At 34.9% G+C, this 18456-nt stretch overlaps 1 protein-coding gene and 1 long non-coding RNA gene across 2 annotated transcripts; one reads left to right on the top strand and one right to left on the bottom strand.

The window, feature by feature from the left end:
* Positions 1-537: 537 nt before the first annotated feature.
* Positions 538-3406, top strand: LOC127864644 (uncharacterized). Its single transcript, XR_008042171.1, has 3 exons — positions 538-1065; positions 2323-2510; positions 2897-3406. It is a non-coding gene; the product is annotated as an uncharacterized LOC127864644 (long non-coding RNA).
* Positions 3407-5171: 1765 nt separating this feature from the next.
* LOC127864611 (EF-hand domain-containing protein 1-like) lies at positions 5172-18424 on the bottom strand. The gene is made up of 12 exons (XM_052404390.1): positions 18257-18424; positions 16159-16380; positions 15274-15424; positions 14014-14150; positions 13078-13305; positions 11977-12083; positions 11237-11471; positions 9623-9763; positions 8840-9134; positions 7912-8002; positions 7231-7423; positions 5172-5755 (listed from the first exon to the last, which is right to left on the bottom strand). Exons 1-12 carry the CDS (start codon positions 18302-18304, stop codon positions 5678-5680), a joined length of 1926 nt encoding a protein of 641 aa, XP_052260350.1. The 5' UTR covers positions 18305-18424; the 3' UTR covers positions 5172-5677.
* Positions 18425-18456: the final 32 nt, after the last annotated feature.

Here is an 18456-nt window from a genome sequence, read left to right as displayed (position 1 = left end):
TTCGATTGGTGGTCGCCATACTACACCAGCATGCTATGATAAATTTATTTTCCCACTATTTATCGGGTTTATATAGAGAATATATGGTTGGTGACTTTTGATATCATGTGATATAAGACGAGTCTGATATGGCGTAGGAAAAGGCGAGGCTTGCCGAGCCTTTTCACACGCCATATCGGACGAGTCTTATATCACATGATATCAAAAGTCACCAACCATATATTCTATTTATTATGCCACATTTTAAAGTAAATAAGAAAATATTCACAAAACAAACAACCGCTAAATTCATTGATGTAGATACGGTAATAAATATGCAAATTAGTAGCAACCTGATTACATCCGCTAGCGTCTATGCATATATATTTACACATAAAAAATAGTTCGAAAATAAGCAACAAACAATCAAATTTAAACGCACATAATACAAAAATTGAAGCGAGAAATCGAAACTTAAAAGAACAATTTCTGCACTAAAAACACAATACCAATATTTTTTAACACATAACACATTCGACATGTACTTCCAAGAGTGTACACACCAACCGCTATTTTCAAAGCGAATGTGTAGAGTGAACATTTCAAACAATAAATACAATAATCAAATGGAACGGGATTTTAACGTAGTGCGCAATTTGGAAGTGATAAGAGTGATTTATTTTTCAACTTGTCCATCTCCGTAATATACGTTTAGTTGTGAGATGTTAACAGTTTTCCCCAAAAAACAAGCCTTCACGTGCGAAGTCAAAGTGGGTGGGGAACTCGACTACTTGTGTATTTCGAGTCGCTGGAACTTCATAATGAAGCTGCTTTTGTGCAATATTCAGCGACGTTACCAGCTGTGTGTTAGACGAAACGAAAATGCTTTGGTTTTGCATCGTGTTTTGAGACTGTCAGGGTGATATGATGGATTAATTGGTGTTTGACTGACAATAAATGAACATGTTTGTGTTTGGAGATTGCTGAGGTTAATAATTGGGAAATCCATACATAAGTTGACTGCCAGTTTGACCACTGATCTGCATAATCAGCTTCTTCACCATATGTTTCCTGGCTGAGTGGTTGGTAAGTTTCATTGAATTTGTTATGTATACATGCTTAAACACACATGTGTCATTATTTGTGCCATTTTTTTACACCCATTCTCATGCTGATGAACCAATGATCAGTGCCAGTTGTTCTACTGTCGCGAACTGTTTATTCAAAATTGTGGAAAAATGAGTTGCAAACTGTTCGAAATTGTGAAAAAATGAGACATGCACTGTACCAAAATTTGAAAAAATGAGTCGCGCACTGTTCAAAATTGTGGGAAACATTAGTTGCCCACTGTTCATTCTGTTTTCAAAATTGTGGAAAAATTAGTCCCACACTTGTCATAAATTAAATTTTGAAAAGAATGAGTCACGCGCTGTACACAATTTGTAAAATGAGTTGCTCACTGTTCAAATTTTTGCAAAATAATAAGTCATGCACTGTTCATTCAAAAATTGTGGAAAAATGAGTTGCGCACTGCTCAAAATTGTGAAAAAATCATGTCACGCGCTGTACAAAATTTGGAACAATCATTTGCGCACTGTTCAAAAATGGGGGACAATTTTGTGGGGCACTGTTCATTCAAAATTACAAAAAATAAGTCACAAACTCTTCAAATTGTGAAAACACATAAGTTGCGCACTGTTCAAAATTTGTTAAAATGAGTCGCGCACTGTTCAAAATTTGGAAAAAAATGAGTCGCGCACTGTTAATTCAACATGGTGGAAAAATGAGTCATGCACTGTACACAATTTTAAAAAATGAGTTGCACACTGTTCAAAATTGTGAACAAATTGAGTCACGCACTGTTCATAAAAAAATCACTGTTGAAAACTGTGAACAAATGAGTTGCGCGCTGTGCAACTTTTTTGAAAACATGTGTCGAAAACTGTTCAAAATTGTGTCGCCCACAGATCAACATTGTGAAAAAATGAGTTGCAAACTTTTTTTAAATTGTGAAAATTTGAGTCGCGAACTTCTTTAAATTGTGAAAATTTGACTCGCAAATTTCTCAAATTAGGAAAACAAACACCTATTCCCTTAATAAGCAAAAAAAGCCCCGAGTCCATAATAAAAATATTTTAAGTTAAAAGAAATTCTAAATTATTTTTATATAAAGTGGAGTTTATACATTTTCATTTTGTATTAATAATATTGTGTCTATTAAAGTTGTAATTTGTTCAAGTTGTGCCATAAAAATGTTATTAAAACACTCTATTTTGAAATGTTATCTCCTGTTGGATTTGTTTTATTTTATTATAATATGAAATGTTTTTCTTTTAATGGCAGAAAGTTGCGACAACACATTCCATGGGTGATGATATCTACCAAAATTCTTGGCGGCACAGTTCTACCCTCGTCAGTTGCACTTGTCCGAGTCTTTCTCTGCCTCTCAACCAACTCGAGATATTCCCCCCCCCCCCAACTACATGCCGGCACAGCTTCACATCAACCCATCTAATTAATTTGTCGGAAAGGTAATACTTTTTGTCGACAAATTTATTTTTGAAAGTATTTATGTAATTGTTTTATCTGAACATGTTATAAATCTATATGTAACTATATTTATAAAGTTTAAATTTTAATACAAATTATATATCTGGATTTTTATTTTTTTACCATTTGCATGCTGGGAAATTTGTCTGCTAAAATGTCGTCTGCTGAATTTGTAAAATAAGCATTTTCTTAATTTTTTTTAAAGATTACTATCAGAATAGCAAACAAAATGTGGCGTCTCATCTGGATCCAAACTGTTTGCAAAGGCCTTCAAAATTCGGTTCCAGCACTGAAAGGGTTATAGCAGTTATGCAATGAATGTTTGATGATATTTTTTTTTCTTAAGGATTCTTTATTTTATTTTCAGGTTGACTACACAAATTTCCTGTTTGGTTGTGGAGATAGAATCATTTTTTGTGAAAGTTTGATTTTAGACATTTAAAAATTGAAATTGTCATGTATTATTAGGCATGTCAGGCATCAGCAAAGCATCTCAATCAAGTATTAATTATTTTACTTTGTCAATGTCAATTCATTGTGTATGCTATTCATCTGTTTGCCTTGCATTTTATAAGAATGACACAAACAAGGAAGCATTTGTAAAGTATTAGTTAATTTTTTTTATATATAATCTTTGACGAGATGTTTAGTGAATATTTGTCATAAATTCTTCTTTAACTTGATCAAATCTGTCATATTTTATTTAAAACGTGTTAAGTATATTTGTGTTACGTTTTAAATGTTTATCATTACTGTTTTACATTGTGTTCATCTGCAGCCAGTGAATGGTAGCGGTGCACATTTGTATTTGTTTAATTTTTTTCCATTGATTAATGCTCATTTAATTTATATTTCCCTATATATATATATATATATATATATATATATATATATATATATATATATATACTTAATAAGGTGTTAGTTTTGTTTAAAAAACAACTTCTTGTTTATTCATGTTCTAACTTCTGAATAAAATATGAATCGCTGTTTGTTTCCATTTAAATTAAAGAAGCGACATACCACGCCTACAAAAAAGTAGTTCTCAGAATGGGCGGGGCTAAAACATAGAACGCTAAAAAAATTCATTGAGTAAACCAAATATGGGCGGAGTTTTAAAACGGATATTGATGGGCGGAGCTTAAAACTGTTATCGGATGGGTATCCGATAACACTTTAAAATATCATGTCAGCGTCTCCAACGTAAAAGCGCTGTCGTGGCATAATAAATTGGGTAACTATATAGTTACGATGCCTTGCTTAATGCAGTACGCCTGTGGATATGAACGTCTATGAAGCCCCTGAGGTATCGAAAACAAGTTGAAGATTTGTGTTTTCAAGCTAAAGACAATTACAATTAACACCACAATTTCTAATTCGTATTTATGGGTAATCAAGTTACAAAGCCACCCAAACATGTATGTACGCGACTTTTTTTCTGTTAGTGCATTACATGTCATGGCCGTGTGCTGTTTGCTGCAGTTGCTTCAGGGCTTCGCAAGGAGAACTCCGGGTTCCGAGCTTTCAGCTTTCTCCACCACATATCCTCTAAGGAGCCTGTTCTTAATATTAAACCCTAGATTCCAGAGAGCATGTTCTAAAGACTAAACACTAGATTCTAGAGAACCTGTTCTAGAGATTAAACCCTAAATGCTAGAGAGCCTGTTCAAAACACTGAACCCTAGATTCTAGAGAGCATATTTCAAAGATTAAACCCTAGATGCTAGGGAGCCTGATCTAAAGACTAAACCCTAGATTATAGAGAGCCTGTTCTAAAGATTGTAAACTGAAATTCATGAACTTTGACCTTGAATTGATGACCTTTACCTTTGACCATTGAGCATGGAGGTTGATTTCGACACAGTGTCTTGTCATGGGGAATTATAACTGGAGGTTATATAAAAGTACCCCAAGGAATGGAGAGTTACAGAACAGAATTGAAATCTAGATGCCCGGCACACACCAACCGACCCATACACTCATACGCATGTTGCAAAAAGTATATGCACTCCTTCAAAGGCATACAATTGGCGCATTAATGAAGCAAAAATTAGCTTAGTATAAAAAACAATTGCTCAATCAGGATGTCATATCATAAGAAAAAATGCATTTATGTTTTTATGACGTTGGTTGAAAAGTGTAGGAGTACTAAGACAGAGTTTGTATCTATGGACTGACATACTTACAGACTGATATCTAGGTTGAATCCAGTATAATTATATTTTTATCATTTAAAACCAGTCACACTCAATCGTTTACTCATTTAATATCACAGAATATCATAAAGTTTTATAAATTATATTTTAGTGAAAAACATTCAACTCACAAATTAGCAAAAAAAAAATAACGTATAAATGTGTTATTGTTGTAGCATATTATCGCATTTACTTGTTTTTTAAAATAACCTGTAGTAACTATGGTATTAATACTATATACTCTGAAAAAAAGTATCAAACAAAATTATTTAGGTATGCATGTGTTCCTTACATGTTCGTTTAGTGGATCAATTTATATAAAATCCCACTAATTTGAATATTCATACATACCGCTACATAGTATGTATTTTACATACAAACATGTTTTTCAATCATGACATGCTTCATAGCTACATCAATTCACCAGTACTCACAACATAACAAATATTGGTTTTAAATTACCTTATATTATTTTGAAATAAAGCACATTCAAAATGTACAAGTACACACAACTTTATGGTCCTTTTTATAAAGATGCGAGAAAAATATTTTCATTATGTTTTGAAATTAACAAAGCAAATAAAATACAAAAAGTCATGTATGGAGACACACAGTCCCGGAATATAATGCAATAAAACAACAAATGCATCTGGCAGTAATGTTGCAAATCAAAGTCCCCAAATTAAGTTATTTTACCATTTAACAGGATTTCTTGATGCATTGCAATGTAAGGTTTAGAGTTAAAGTTTGTTTAATTAAAACCCTAGTACACATTAATAACATTTTGTCTAATTGTTTTTGTATTAAAGCTTCACAAAGCTTTAATAATCTTCAATAATAAAACAACCAGATCAGCTTTTCTTTTATATCAAGCATACATTTTAATACATATTCTGAGGAAAAAACATTATTTGTAAATTGTAAAAATAAAAAGTCTTTTCAAGGGAGATGATTCATGAACTTTCCACAAATCTTCTAAAATCCTCCAGGCTTATCTTCCCTTCAGGGTTGTCTGTGCATTCTGCAACAAGCTGAAAGGAAAACAAAAATATGCATCATCCCATACTTCCATAATATCTCAATGTAAAGATTTTGGCAAGACTGTTCTGCTCTTTGGATGTTTGTCCTTCTGTCTCCATAATTATATTGATAACTTCGGTAAAGTGGTGAATATTGATTGTAATAAATGTTTTTAACATGTGTATAATGTCAATTAAAGCTCTAATTTTCTTTTTTAAAAAAGAACGTCTTTGCTGTAAGCGCACTTTATGGAGTTGAAATAAAGTAATTGTATGGTGTCCCGTAACAAACTAAAATGTCTTTCCAGTTTTCATGACATGTCTAAATTTGGCCTGAAATTCTGGCATGAATAATAATACCTTTTTTCCAATTTAAAGCCAATAGTACTAAAATTCCCAAGTTCACAGGTCATATATGTTACATTCACATAATGGTGTAGACAAGAAGCTGGGTTCAAGAAATGCATGGTGGAAGCCATGTCAATATTAATTCATTGGCCCATTTGATTCAATGCAAGTCCAAAATTAGGTCAAGGTCAAATAAAGTTTTGTGAGATGTTTGTTTTCCAAGAGTAAAATGGAAGTTTCGAAGCTGTTAAGAAAGAAGTATTGAAGTTAAGAAACGCTCAATTTAGGTTTACCAATAATTGTCTTCCTCCTGAATAAGTCCTAAAGTAGGTCATTCTCGAAGTCAAAATGTGGTCAGGTGATGTGGGTGTATTGACAGTGTTCATAGATTATATGCATGCAAGTATTAAGCTTTTGTAGCAAGTAGTATTGAGATTAGACAAAATGCGTCATTTTGAAATTAACAATGAAAGATATAAATGAATTCATTGTTATTTGGCTGCCTTGATAGTGTTCAAGGACATCATCAATCTTGATAGTGTTCAAGGACATCATCAATCTTGATAGTGATCAAGGACATCATCAGTCTTAATAGTGTTCAAGGACATCATCAATCTTGATAGTGTTCAAGGATATCATCAATCTTTATAGTGATTAAGGACATCATCAGTCTTAATAGTGTTCAAGGACATCATCAATCTTGATAGTGTTCAAGGACATCATCAATCTTGAAATTGTTCAAGGACATCATCAATCTTGATAGTGTTTAAGGACATCATCAGTCTTGATAGTGTTCAAGGACATCATCAATCTTGATAGTGTTTAAGGACATCATCAATCTTGAAATTGTTCAAGGACATCATCAATCTTGATAGTGTTTCAGGACATCATCAGTCTTAAAAGTGTTCAAGGACATCATCAGTCTTAAAAGTGTTCAAGGACATCATCAGTCTTGATAGTGTTCAAGGACATCATCAATCTTCACAGTGTTCAAGGACATCATCAATTCAAGTATAGAAGCTTTGTAGGAAGCATTACTTATCTTGTATGAAACAAGTAAAATTGGGTTATTCTCATACAAACGGAGGAATGCGTAGTCTGTAAATGACTGGGACATAGAAAGCTATGGGACTACATACAGCATTAATGACATCATCATCCGCAGGCAGCTGTAGACGTCGGCACAGATCCCGCATGTTCAGTGCGTCGATGGCGCCAGTCCTGTTGCTGTTGTAGCGCAAAAACATCTCGTCGACTCGCGTTTTGTCTGTGATCGCGATTTTCTTCAGCTGAGCACGAACTTGTTGCACTAAGGTGGCTAGGTCTCCCTCACTGTAAAATTAATTTTAAATATTTTTTATTCAAAAATTTTAACGTATTTTTAAAGAATTTAGCTTGGAAATGATTAAAAGTTAAGTACAAAGTGGAAAGAATTTTATTAAGTGCCATTAATAAATTTAACAATATCATAGCAAAAAATAGCCCTACTTATTTGAAGGTGGCATAATAATTCTAACTTTTTTAACAATCTACAGTTCTCATTTGTAGTTATAAAGTAACCAGTTTTTATTAAACACAATTCAAAATAAAAAGTTGCGAAACATTTTTTAACACATTATTATTGCAACACATTAATACCATAAATAATTTAAAAGCACACATTATTTATCAAACTTTCTTTTAAAAAACACCTCTCTTTTCTCAAATCCCATTATCTTCACAAAATATTCCAAAACATTAATATTTCTCTGTTCATCCCTAAAATATTTAATACTACAGGAAAACTAAATAAAAACCCATTTAAATTCTTGTTAACTTACGTTCTCTTCACTTTCATTGGTGCGCCTTTCACTGTTTCACGCATGAGTGATCCCTCAGCTAACCTCTGTCTCAAGGACTCAACAGTGCTGCCTGGTAACAGTAATCAAACATTTCATATATAATTTTAAATATTTAAGCCTCGCTCTGGGAAAAGAGGGCTTAATGCATGTGAGTGAAGTGTCGTCCCTGATTAGCCTGTGCAATCTGCACTGGCTAATCAAGGACAATACTTTCTGCTTTTATGGTATTTTTCCCTTAATTGAGGTATCTTCTTAGCAAAATAAACTGGAGGAGGAAAGTGTCATTACTGATTAGCCTGTGCAGACTGCACTGGCTAATATGTAACCTGACTTTATGCACATGCATTTAACTGTTTTTACAGAGCCAGGCTCATATAAATAATATAACACATGACATAGAGTCATCAGTTAAAATGATGATTAATATTGCTACACTTCGAACAAATTAATATGTGCATAATATTATCAACAAGCTACTTTTATTGCCACTACTTGATTCAATTTGCATAGGTGCAGTGGATATGTCTGCCCAGCAATCAAAAGGTCCCAGAAAAAGGACTCAATAGTTTGTTAATTAGCCTTTGGCTTTTGGTGCCATCAAGCTAAAATAAATTGTTTCAATCCAACAACATAAAGAAATAAATAGGCACTGCAATTGATGGGTATTAGTTTCATACAGTATATAAACTTAATTACTCATGAGGTTGCCATTGCATAGTGGATATGGTGTCCGCCTAGCAACCTGGAGGTAACAGGTTTGATCCCCACTGTGGAAGAATTTTTTAGATCTCCCCCAAAGACACTTCATACTGGTTCTACCCAACAAACAGACTCCAGAGCCCTTAAATAATTCCTAGGGGTTCGATGGAATCGAGCTAAAATAAACAGAAACGTTACAAAAACTTACTTGGGAACTGATCTTTGTGCTCTTCCATGAATTTGAGGACGTATTCATCAGCATTTGTTATCACGAAACGATGGCGGAAAACTTCAATGACCGCCCCGATGTAGAAATCCTGGGGCCCGTAGAAAACTGGCTGGTCAGGTGGGCAGTTGGGTTTCGCAACACGGGTACGTTCAAGGAATTTTCCACCAATGATTCCAGAATTCCTGACCGGGGGCTCGTAGATTGTCATCATGTCGTCTGCTAGTCGATATGAAATGATGAACCTGCGACCCTTGTCCTCAGGTCTAACAGAATCCTTTAAAAAATATAGCAAAAAACTTAGTGCTTCGTTTATATTTTAGGACTTACTTTCCAATATTGAGCTTTCTACAACACCTTTAACATTGAGTCTCGTTCTCGGAAAACTGGAATTAATGCATGTACTTTATTTGTCTTTCCAGATAAGCAGTCCCATCAGGGACCACAATTTGGGTTTGTATAGTATTTTTCATTTTAAGGAAGTCTCTTCTTCGCAAACGTCCAGTTTAAGCAGAAAGTGATGACCCTGATCAGCCTGTGCAATCTGACCATCTCCTCTCACTCCATGACATGGGATATTAGTAATAATAAGTATTAATATTTTAGTCATGAGTAATATTTACAAAATAATATTTACAAAATCATTATTTACAGACTCTATTCAGATGGGAAAGTTGAGCTCAGACTAATTACATGTAAATTAAATTTCTTTCTCTTTTCAGCTAAAGATGTTAATTATGTTGAGCACAAAAAAGATGCACGCACCATCATGCCCTCAAATCGTAGAACCCTGTGGTCATTCTCCAGCATCTTAATGAAGTCTTTCTTCGGGGGCTGGGGAATCAGGGACAGACAACTCTGCAGAGAGTCTTCCAGGGATCCAAACTGATTGAATGGTGGGATTTCCTGTTAATCAGAAAGAAATCCACAATGTGTTAAATCTAGAAATATGTGGTGGTTCTCCAAAAATGCATTAACAAAACTTGAACAGAATAAAAAAAAGGACAAATGTTGACATGTGTAGGCTTGTTAAGTTCTTGCAAAAATGATTTTCTTAAAAAAGTCAATTACATTTCATCTAAGGTCAATACAGTATCATTACAAGGTTAATCGAATTTGGTCATAAAGATCAATGAAATCACAAAAGGTCAAAATAATCTATTTGTAGGGTTAAACAAATCTTCTTTGGGGTCAATCTAATATTTTCATAAGGACTCGATCAATTGTAAGGTAAATCAAATCTTGTCACAAGGTTAATCAAATTTTGATTTAAGGTCAATTATATCTTGATTTCAGGTGAATATCTTACAGTAAGGTCAATAAAATCTCGTCGTAAGATTGATAAAATATTGTTGTAAGGTAAATCAAATATTTTCACATGATCAATCAAATTATGTCATGAGGTCAATATCGTAATACGGCCTATCATAACTCATCATAGAGCCATTCAAATCTTGTCATAAGGTCAATTCAATCTTGTCATAAGATTAATCCAATCTTGTCATAACATCAATCGAATCTTTTCATAGGATCAATAAAAAATTGTCATAAGATCAAGAAATTCATGAAATAACGTCAATAAAATTATTTCATAAGATTGATTGAATATCATTCTATGTTCAAGCAAATCTTGTTGTAAAGGTAAAATAAAATCTTGTTGCTAAGGTAAAGCGTATCTTGTTGCTAAGGTCAAGCAAATCTTGTTGCTTAAGTCAAGCAAATCTTGTTGGTAAGGTAAAGAAAATCTTGGTGCTAAGGTAAAGCAAATCATGTTGCTAAGGTCAAGCTATTTTTGTGTTAAGATTCAGCAAATCGTGTCAGAGTTTGATTGACAACAGATCCCACAAATCGATCAATCTGCCTATTTGGTTATCTGTCTGACAAAGCTTAGTTTTAACTTTTCTTACAAAATGAAGGCCATAAAGCAATTTTTGATTGACTGATCAGAGATATTTTTGATTGACTGATCAGAGATATTTTATTGATTGATCAGAGATATTTTATTGACTGATCAGAGATATTTGATTGAAAGCTTGCAGGCCTTTTCATGGCGTATCTATGGGTCTGTTTAGCAGACCAATTCACAATGCAAAATGGTAGCACAAATTCCCAGTTGGAAAAAAACAAACAATTTGATTTTTTTTCCAAATCAAGTATAATTTCTAAGTGTAATATCTAAATTTTATTTTAATTATTTCTAACAAAGTATACAACTTTAATTCATATGATTTTTTTTTCGGTTTGAAGTATTACAAAGATTATGGTAACTTAGTTTTTCCCAAATCAGTAGACTTCTTAGCAAAAGAAAATTCCTGATCCCAAAACTGCATTTTTCCGGAAATGGCCAGGAAAAGGACTAGCTTGGGAATGGACAGTTACCATCTTGGGCAGATCTTTCAGCTTCTGTTTCACATCCACTGTCTGGAACTCTGTGACTCCAAATGTGTGGTAGTAGAAACTCTTCGTGAAGTTGTCGCAGTCGTAGATGAGGAAGCGACGACCATAGACCATGACAGTGTCGCCCACACGGAAATCTTTTGGCGTGAAGTACTGCTTGATCTCATGAGACGAGAGTTCCATCACGACCGCCGGGAAGGACGTGTCTACATTGTACCTGCATAAAGAATATTACACATGAGTCTTTCTTTAGCAAAACAGCTATAAATAAATGAGTGTAAAGTGTCGTCAAGGCTTGAATAGGCTATTCAGGGATGAAAATGTTTGCTTTAACTGGTTTCTTGTTAAGTAGATACTTCCTTTTAACGAAAAACATAGCATAAGAAAGCAAAGAGTTGTCCCTAATTAGCCTATGCAGACTGGGCTTTGTCCTGATAGAAAACTGGGCTAAATGCATGTGCTTAAAGTTTTGTTCCAGATAAGCCTTTGCAATCCGCAGAATCTAATCTTGTACGACAATGTTCGATTTTATTGTATATTTTTCTCTTTTAAATGAAAATTCTGCCTGTGTTATACAAAAAGTGTTGTCCCTGATAATGCTGTGCGTACTGATAGAAAACTGGGCTTAATGCATGTGCCTAAAGTGTCATCCCAGATAAGCATGTGCAGTCCATACATGCTTTAAGCCCTGTTTTCCCAGAGTGAGGCTCACATGTACGTACCTGTCCTTGGGCACCTTGTGTCTACCAATCAACACAGGGAACGGGTCGCGACCGTCGTTGGCCGTGTGCACCTCTCGTACCTCCAGAGTGTCATCCACAAGGAAATACTGGCAATGAAACCCAAACAAGGGAAATTATGGGGCCATTAATGCAAATGAGATACTATTTGCAGCATTTTGTTTAGAGAACATGACCATATTTGCCCCCCCCCCCCCCCTCCGACAGCGATAAATCATAACACCTGCATGGATGAAATAACACCCCATGGTATCAACTTATAAAATATGTACAAAAAAGGCTTGCTACATTATTTTATACAAAGTGTTGGTATATTTAACATGACCACTTTTGTTCCCTCTTCACAGTGACACTGCATAAAATGTATCCCACCATAACACCAGCATGGTATAAACTTTAAAAATATGCACACACAAAATAATATAACACCTTAATGAACCCCTCTTCAATATACAGTTGTTTTTTTCACTGTTTTGGGAATGGGGTTGGGTCCCTACGCCTTCGGATTGAGAAAATTTGCGGCGCTAATTGACTAAAATTGGGAAATTAGCGTTGTTGTTGTTTTGCTAATAAATGCTTAAAAATTGAGGATACAAGTGTGTCCAGTATTATATTTACAAAGGTTGAACTTAAATGGTTGGGAGATGAACAAAATATTGAGATCTAAAAAAAGAATTATTTTTTTTTTACTCTTCCATTTGGAATTTGTAGCTCCCATTTGGAAAAAAACAAAACTTTTTACCATTGGGAAAGGATCCGATTACCATACCCGATTTTAAATGAAAACAAAAGCTGTGTTTGTGAAACACTATGACCCCCACTGCGCCGCTTTGAAGCCATATATTTGACCTTTGACCTTGAAGGATGACCTTGAACTTTCACTTCTCAAAATGTGCAGCTCCATGAGACACACATGCATGCCAAATATTAAGTTGCTATCTTGAATATTGCAAAAGTTATGACTTACGTTAAAGTTTTGGGACACACACAATGACAGACACATACAATGACAGACAGACAGGCAATGAACAATATACCCCCAATCATTCAATCCGGGGGCATAAAAAACACTGATATACATACATGTATAACAAACGGACGCATCTCTCCGAACATGTTATCCCGGTCATCCCAAACACAATAAAAGCGGAGCACTTTTCTGTCAAGCTCAAGGAATTGTTTCTGTTTGTCGAAGGATGACGGCGTGGTGAAGGTCCTCAGAGCCGCTGCGTTCTTGCGTCGCTCTATGTAGGGGTCAGTTGGCAGGCCTTCGCTCGGGTTTACGATTATACCTTCGCTATCCAGGAAATTCTGATGATCACAGATGATATATATATATTAATATGAGATCATACAAATTAAGCTATTAATCATTTATTGATATGCAGTGAAATATAGAAGTTAATTTGTAGAATTAAAAAATATGATCATAAGTTTAAGTAAAATTATAAACAATATATTATTCACTGTGAAAAAAATATACTTAAATAAAATATATATTGCAATACTTTTTCTAAAACCACTATCAAATTTTCATGAAGTAAAGAATAAATAACTAATAATGTGAGTGTTACATGCTATTTGTAGGTAGTTTGTATCTTGATTGCACATACCGAAAACAATTAAAACTGAATTTTAATTCAAAGACCAAATGAGAAAATACACATTCAAAGATAAAATTATAAATAATTTCAACCCGTTTTAACTTCAATAATAAAAAGGTGGCTTTTTTAATGAATATTGCGTGCAGCCAAAGCCAAAAGTCTAATACACATGAAGACTTCATAATTTACGCTGGTGAATTTGGGGAGAAAGTTGAATACACGCTGAAGATTTCAGGGAGAAAGATTCATTAACATACAGACTAAGTAACTTACGCTGGTGATTTTGGAGAGAAAGGTTAGATAACATACATACTCAGTTATCCTTACCCTGGTGAATTTGGAGAAAAAGATTAATAAACTTTTAGACTTAGTTACACTTTCTAAGATTAGTTATCATAAAGACTAAGTTACTTACGCTAGTGAATTGGTCCATGTTGACGATATGGAACACCTTCCCGTAGAAGGTGACGTTGACCCCGTTGTTGAGGTCCTTCCAGTGCCAGTGGTCGCCCTGGTCATTCTTAGGCAGGCGCTGTCGCTTGATTAGCTTGCCTGCAAAGTGTGGCCACAAAATGAGCCCCGTTCTGGTAAAACTTGGCTTAATGCAAGTGGGTAAAGTTTTGTCCATGATTAACCTGTGTTGTCTGCATAGGCTTATCAGAGAAAACACTTCTGCCTACACAAGATTTTGGTTCAGAAAAGACCAACTCTCAACAAAAAGTGTTATGCCTGAATAAGTCTGTTTGTTCTACACAGACTTACATGGGATGACACTTAACGCACATGCCTTAAGCCCAATTTTCCGATAATATGGCTTTAATCATGAAAAACTGGCTGCTTCCAAATATAATAAGAATCCCTGTGTGGCAAACAGATACATCTTATAATGGCTGTAGCACCATGGTTCTTTTTTAGCAAATATTGACTGTAGGGTAAAATCCTTTATAATTGTATTGTCATGACATGAGCATTTGGGGATTTCTGATTTTAGGGAAAATATAAATTTGGTCTTTTTCTGATGTTTTATTGTTGAAGTCGTGTCATTTAACCCACCCAATTAAGAAAAATTAATGACCCATTCATAAAAATGATTTTACAGCAGCTTGCCTGAAATATAGTGAACGAAGTAGCCATAGCAAGCTAGGATACAGATTCTGTGCTATTTCTTGATCAAAATACTTAAAGCAATTGTAATTATTGTGTTATAATAGATATAGTTGTACTTATTGCATTTTTTGGCAATTATAAGCATGTCGGTTTAGGGCTTTTTTAGGTCCCTTCCCCCAAGAGAAAGGCCCCTTCCCCTCTGAAAATTCCTTTAAAATAAAACAATTTTCCCCCAGGTCCAGAGTGTCAATCACACATGGGACCTCAGATTGCTAGCTTGTCACCGCTATCTTGTTAGACACTGTTTTCTTCCACTGCAGGGCATTTTTTCTTGATTTGGGAAGGGCCTGGCTTTCCATTTTAGGGAAACAAATTAACAACAAAACTGAAAAAGGGGAAGAAATTTCCCAAAGCAAATCGAAATTTGGGGAAAATTGCATTATTTAAAAAAAAATCTTTCAGGGGAAGGTGTCTTTATCTTGGGGAAGGGGCCTAAAAGAAGGAAAAAAGGCCCTGTAAACCCCATTATCCCAGAGCAAGGCAAAATTTTATTTATTAAATATGATACCTTGAGGCATGCCACTGTTTTCTACATGGGGTTCAATAACTGCAATGCTGTCGTCTTCAAGGTAGTAGAAAATATCCACTGGGCGGACTCTGAAATACTCGTCTTTCGACTCGTGGACAGTCTGTTTGAAGTAGGCATTGTAGCGTAACACCTGCAACAGTAAGTTTCTATTAAATGATTTATGTTTATGCTTCACTACATTATTTAGTTTTCTGAAAACATACATGTTACAATCATGTAAACAAACATGCAGATTCACGAATTTTTTCAAGCAAGCATTACCCAAAAAAATATGGTTTTCAAATTTATGTTTTTGAAGGATGAATGAAACAACTGAGATCCTTGGTTCAATTGGATCCATTAAAAACATGATGTACTCAAGTTCACTTGTATGTTTTAGGGAGACACTGTGGTTTGTTCTGGTTAGCTCTACTGGCAGATGTCAAGAGAACTTTTCCCATAAAAGTTGCACAATTTCTACAACAGTGATTGAAACAAATCTTTGAAATTATTAATTATCATTCCTTAAAATAAGGAATTGATCTATAAAAAAATGTTAGAAATTTGATATTTTATAACATATTCACTGTGGTAAAAGAAAATAAATTATACTGCCTTGGTTCAATAACAAAGGAACAGAAAATATTTCTATTAGAAAAGGATATTATTATTTGTCTGGCTAGATACCAAGGGTTGTGATTTCAATTTAACTTATGCCCTTAGGATAAGTTCCAGCATTCTACTACATTAAACATATTTAATAATAATATATAATCAACATTGAGGGTTAAGCATGAAACTTTTGCATCTGTTTAACATTTCTATGTTAGATGCAATAGTTTCAAGCTAAACCAATTATCTTTTACATAATATTTGGGTACAAACCTTCTTGTCCCAAGCAACATGACCCGGCACAAAATCTTCCGGTGGGGCCTGCTTGGCCTGGCCGTATGTCAGAGTGGGGTTGAAGTTGGCCAACTCATCAAGTTCCTGTTCAGACAGCTGATTGTAGATCAACGGCTCGCCACCGATGCCTACAGTCGGGTGTGTTGGAAGCGCATAACCATTTTTATAGTTCAACGAGTGACTCCTGTGATATTTAGATCTCTGAAATATTAAAGAGGGATGTGTAATGATATTCTCTAGTAATGCTCTGATTTTTTAATATTTCAGATATCACACAATAAAAACTCAGCAACCTAAAAGAAATCTCAGCTATGGGTTAATTTGTTAAAATGCAGAAAACCCAGATTGCTGTGCTTTTTACATAAAGTATTGTTAACTTCTGCACAAGACACAAAATAAAGTTTGTTCGCAAAAATAAAATACAAAATTGTCCCAATTTTAGTCATAGCAACACATTTTTTTCCTATCCAAAAGGCAATGCAGCATTACCAAAATGATGAAACAATGGCCCTGCAAATACTACCAATAGAGAGGTACTGGTATTTAAACATTCACAAAGTGTTTTACCGGTTTTGATTACCAGAATATAGCCCCAAATATATAAGAAGGGTTAGAAGCACTTAATTTGTTGCATTTCTTCTGATTGATAAACAACACCTTGAGCCATACTGACAAGAAGAAAAAATCCTCAAATAAATATGAGCTGAGCTTAGAGAAAAGGGGGCTTAATTCATATGTTTAAATTAACATCCATATTTGTGTGTGTTGTCCACACACACTAATGTGGGATAAACTAAGTATCACCCAGATCGGATATTTATATAGAAGAGATTTCCTTTAAACAAAAAAGTATAAAAAAGAAGCATTAGAACAAGAGCTGTCACAATAGGATGACTTATGCCCCCTATAAACGCTCGATAGAAGTTTTGAGCTTTTTTCGAAACCTTAATGCAGATTTCGAAACCTAAACGTGGACCCTAAGTTCAAGGTCAATATCACAGGGGTCAAAATTTGTGTGGGTATGGAAAGGCCTTGTCCATAAACACATGCATGCCAAATATGAAATTGCTATATCTAAAGCGACATAGAAGTTATGAGCATTTTTCGAAACCTAAACGCAAAGTGTGACAGACAGACAGACAGACACACAGTCTGATCACTATATGCCCTCCTTCGGGGTCATAAAAAGTAAACTGATAGACTGCAAATGAAGTCTCCATTATCAACCACTAGCACTACCAGGTTGACAATATGTTGGCTACTGTTTAAAGACGCACAACTTTTGTTCCTGTAAATGTGCCCTAGCACACTAGTCATGGAAGTTAAATGTAATGTAGTGAAATAAGGTCACTTCCAACAGCCTTGCTGTTGGGCTAGCTCTTTAGCAACGTGGTTAAAGTGTCGGACTACCACTCTGGAGGTCCTGGGTTCAATCCCCGACTTGAGCTCAGTATTTTCACACTAATGGCGACGAGGTAAAAAGGTACTGTGAATGCGGGAGTCGGTCGATCTGAGCTGTTTAATGGTTTCTGGTAGGGCCATGCGGTAGCAAGACATGCTGTAGCAAGTGTGTCTGGGCCTTGAATCATTAAAAGAAGGAGGAGTGTAGTGAAATAAGGTCACTTCCAACAGCCTTGCTGTTGGGCTAGCTCTTTAGCGACGTGGTTAATGTGTCAGACTTCCACTCTGGAGGTCGTGGGTTCAATCCCCGGCCTGAGCTCAGTATTTGCACATTAGTAATGCGCCCATTGGTTTGCTGATTAAAGTTATGTCTTCAATACAAGATGTATTAAAAGAACAACGGTTAGCAACTGTGGTCTGAATGGTAAAAAAACGATACCTCTATCGGTAATTGTGAAGTAACCATACATTTGTTCCAGATCTAAATTATTACACTAGACCTACCAAAAAAAAGTGTTGATACTGTCAGATCGTGAAAAACCTCAGAACGTAACTTTAACGTGATCGGCAAGTGGGACTATGCACCAAACAATTCTTTCACACACAAGTGATCATTTTATTATTACATTACGTTTAAATAAACAAAAATATTGTGAATACATTTCATATAACATACCGTTGGGTCTGAGAAAGTGTTTCCAGGTAGAAAAGGCAAACCTTCCATGTTTACTGTGTGATTAAATGCTACTTCTTATGTTTACATGAGATGTTGTGGTACTTTTCAACACACACAGCAACGTTGCTAAGACGGTTACTATGCAAACAACAATCTCGTGCCTATTCGCGAGATTTAAAACCGGAAGTATCCGAAACTGA

This window comes from Dreissena polymorpha, chromosome 1 (assembly GCF_020536995.1).
Source record: "Dreissena polymorpha isolate Duluth1 chromosome 1, UMN_Dpol_1.0, whole genome shotgun sequence".
NCBI lineage: Eukaryota > Metazoa > Mollusca > Bivalvia > Myida > Dreissenidae > Dreissena > Dreissena polymorpha.
The sequence above is the reverse complement of the archived record's forward strand: the minus strand, read 5'-3'. Positions and strand labels throughout refer to the sequence as shown.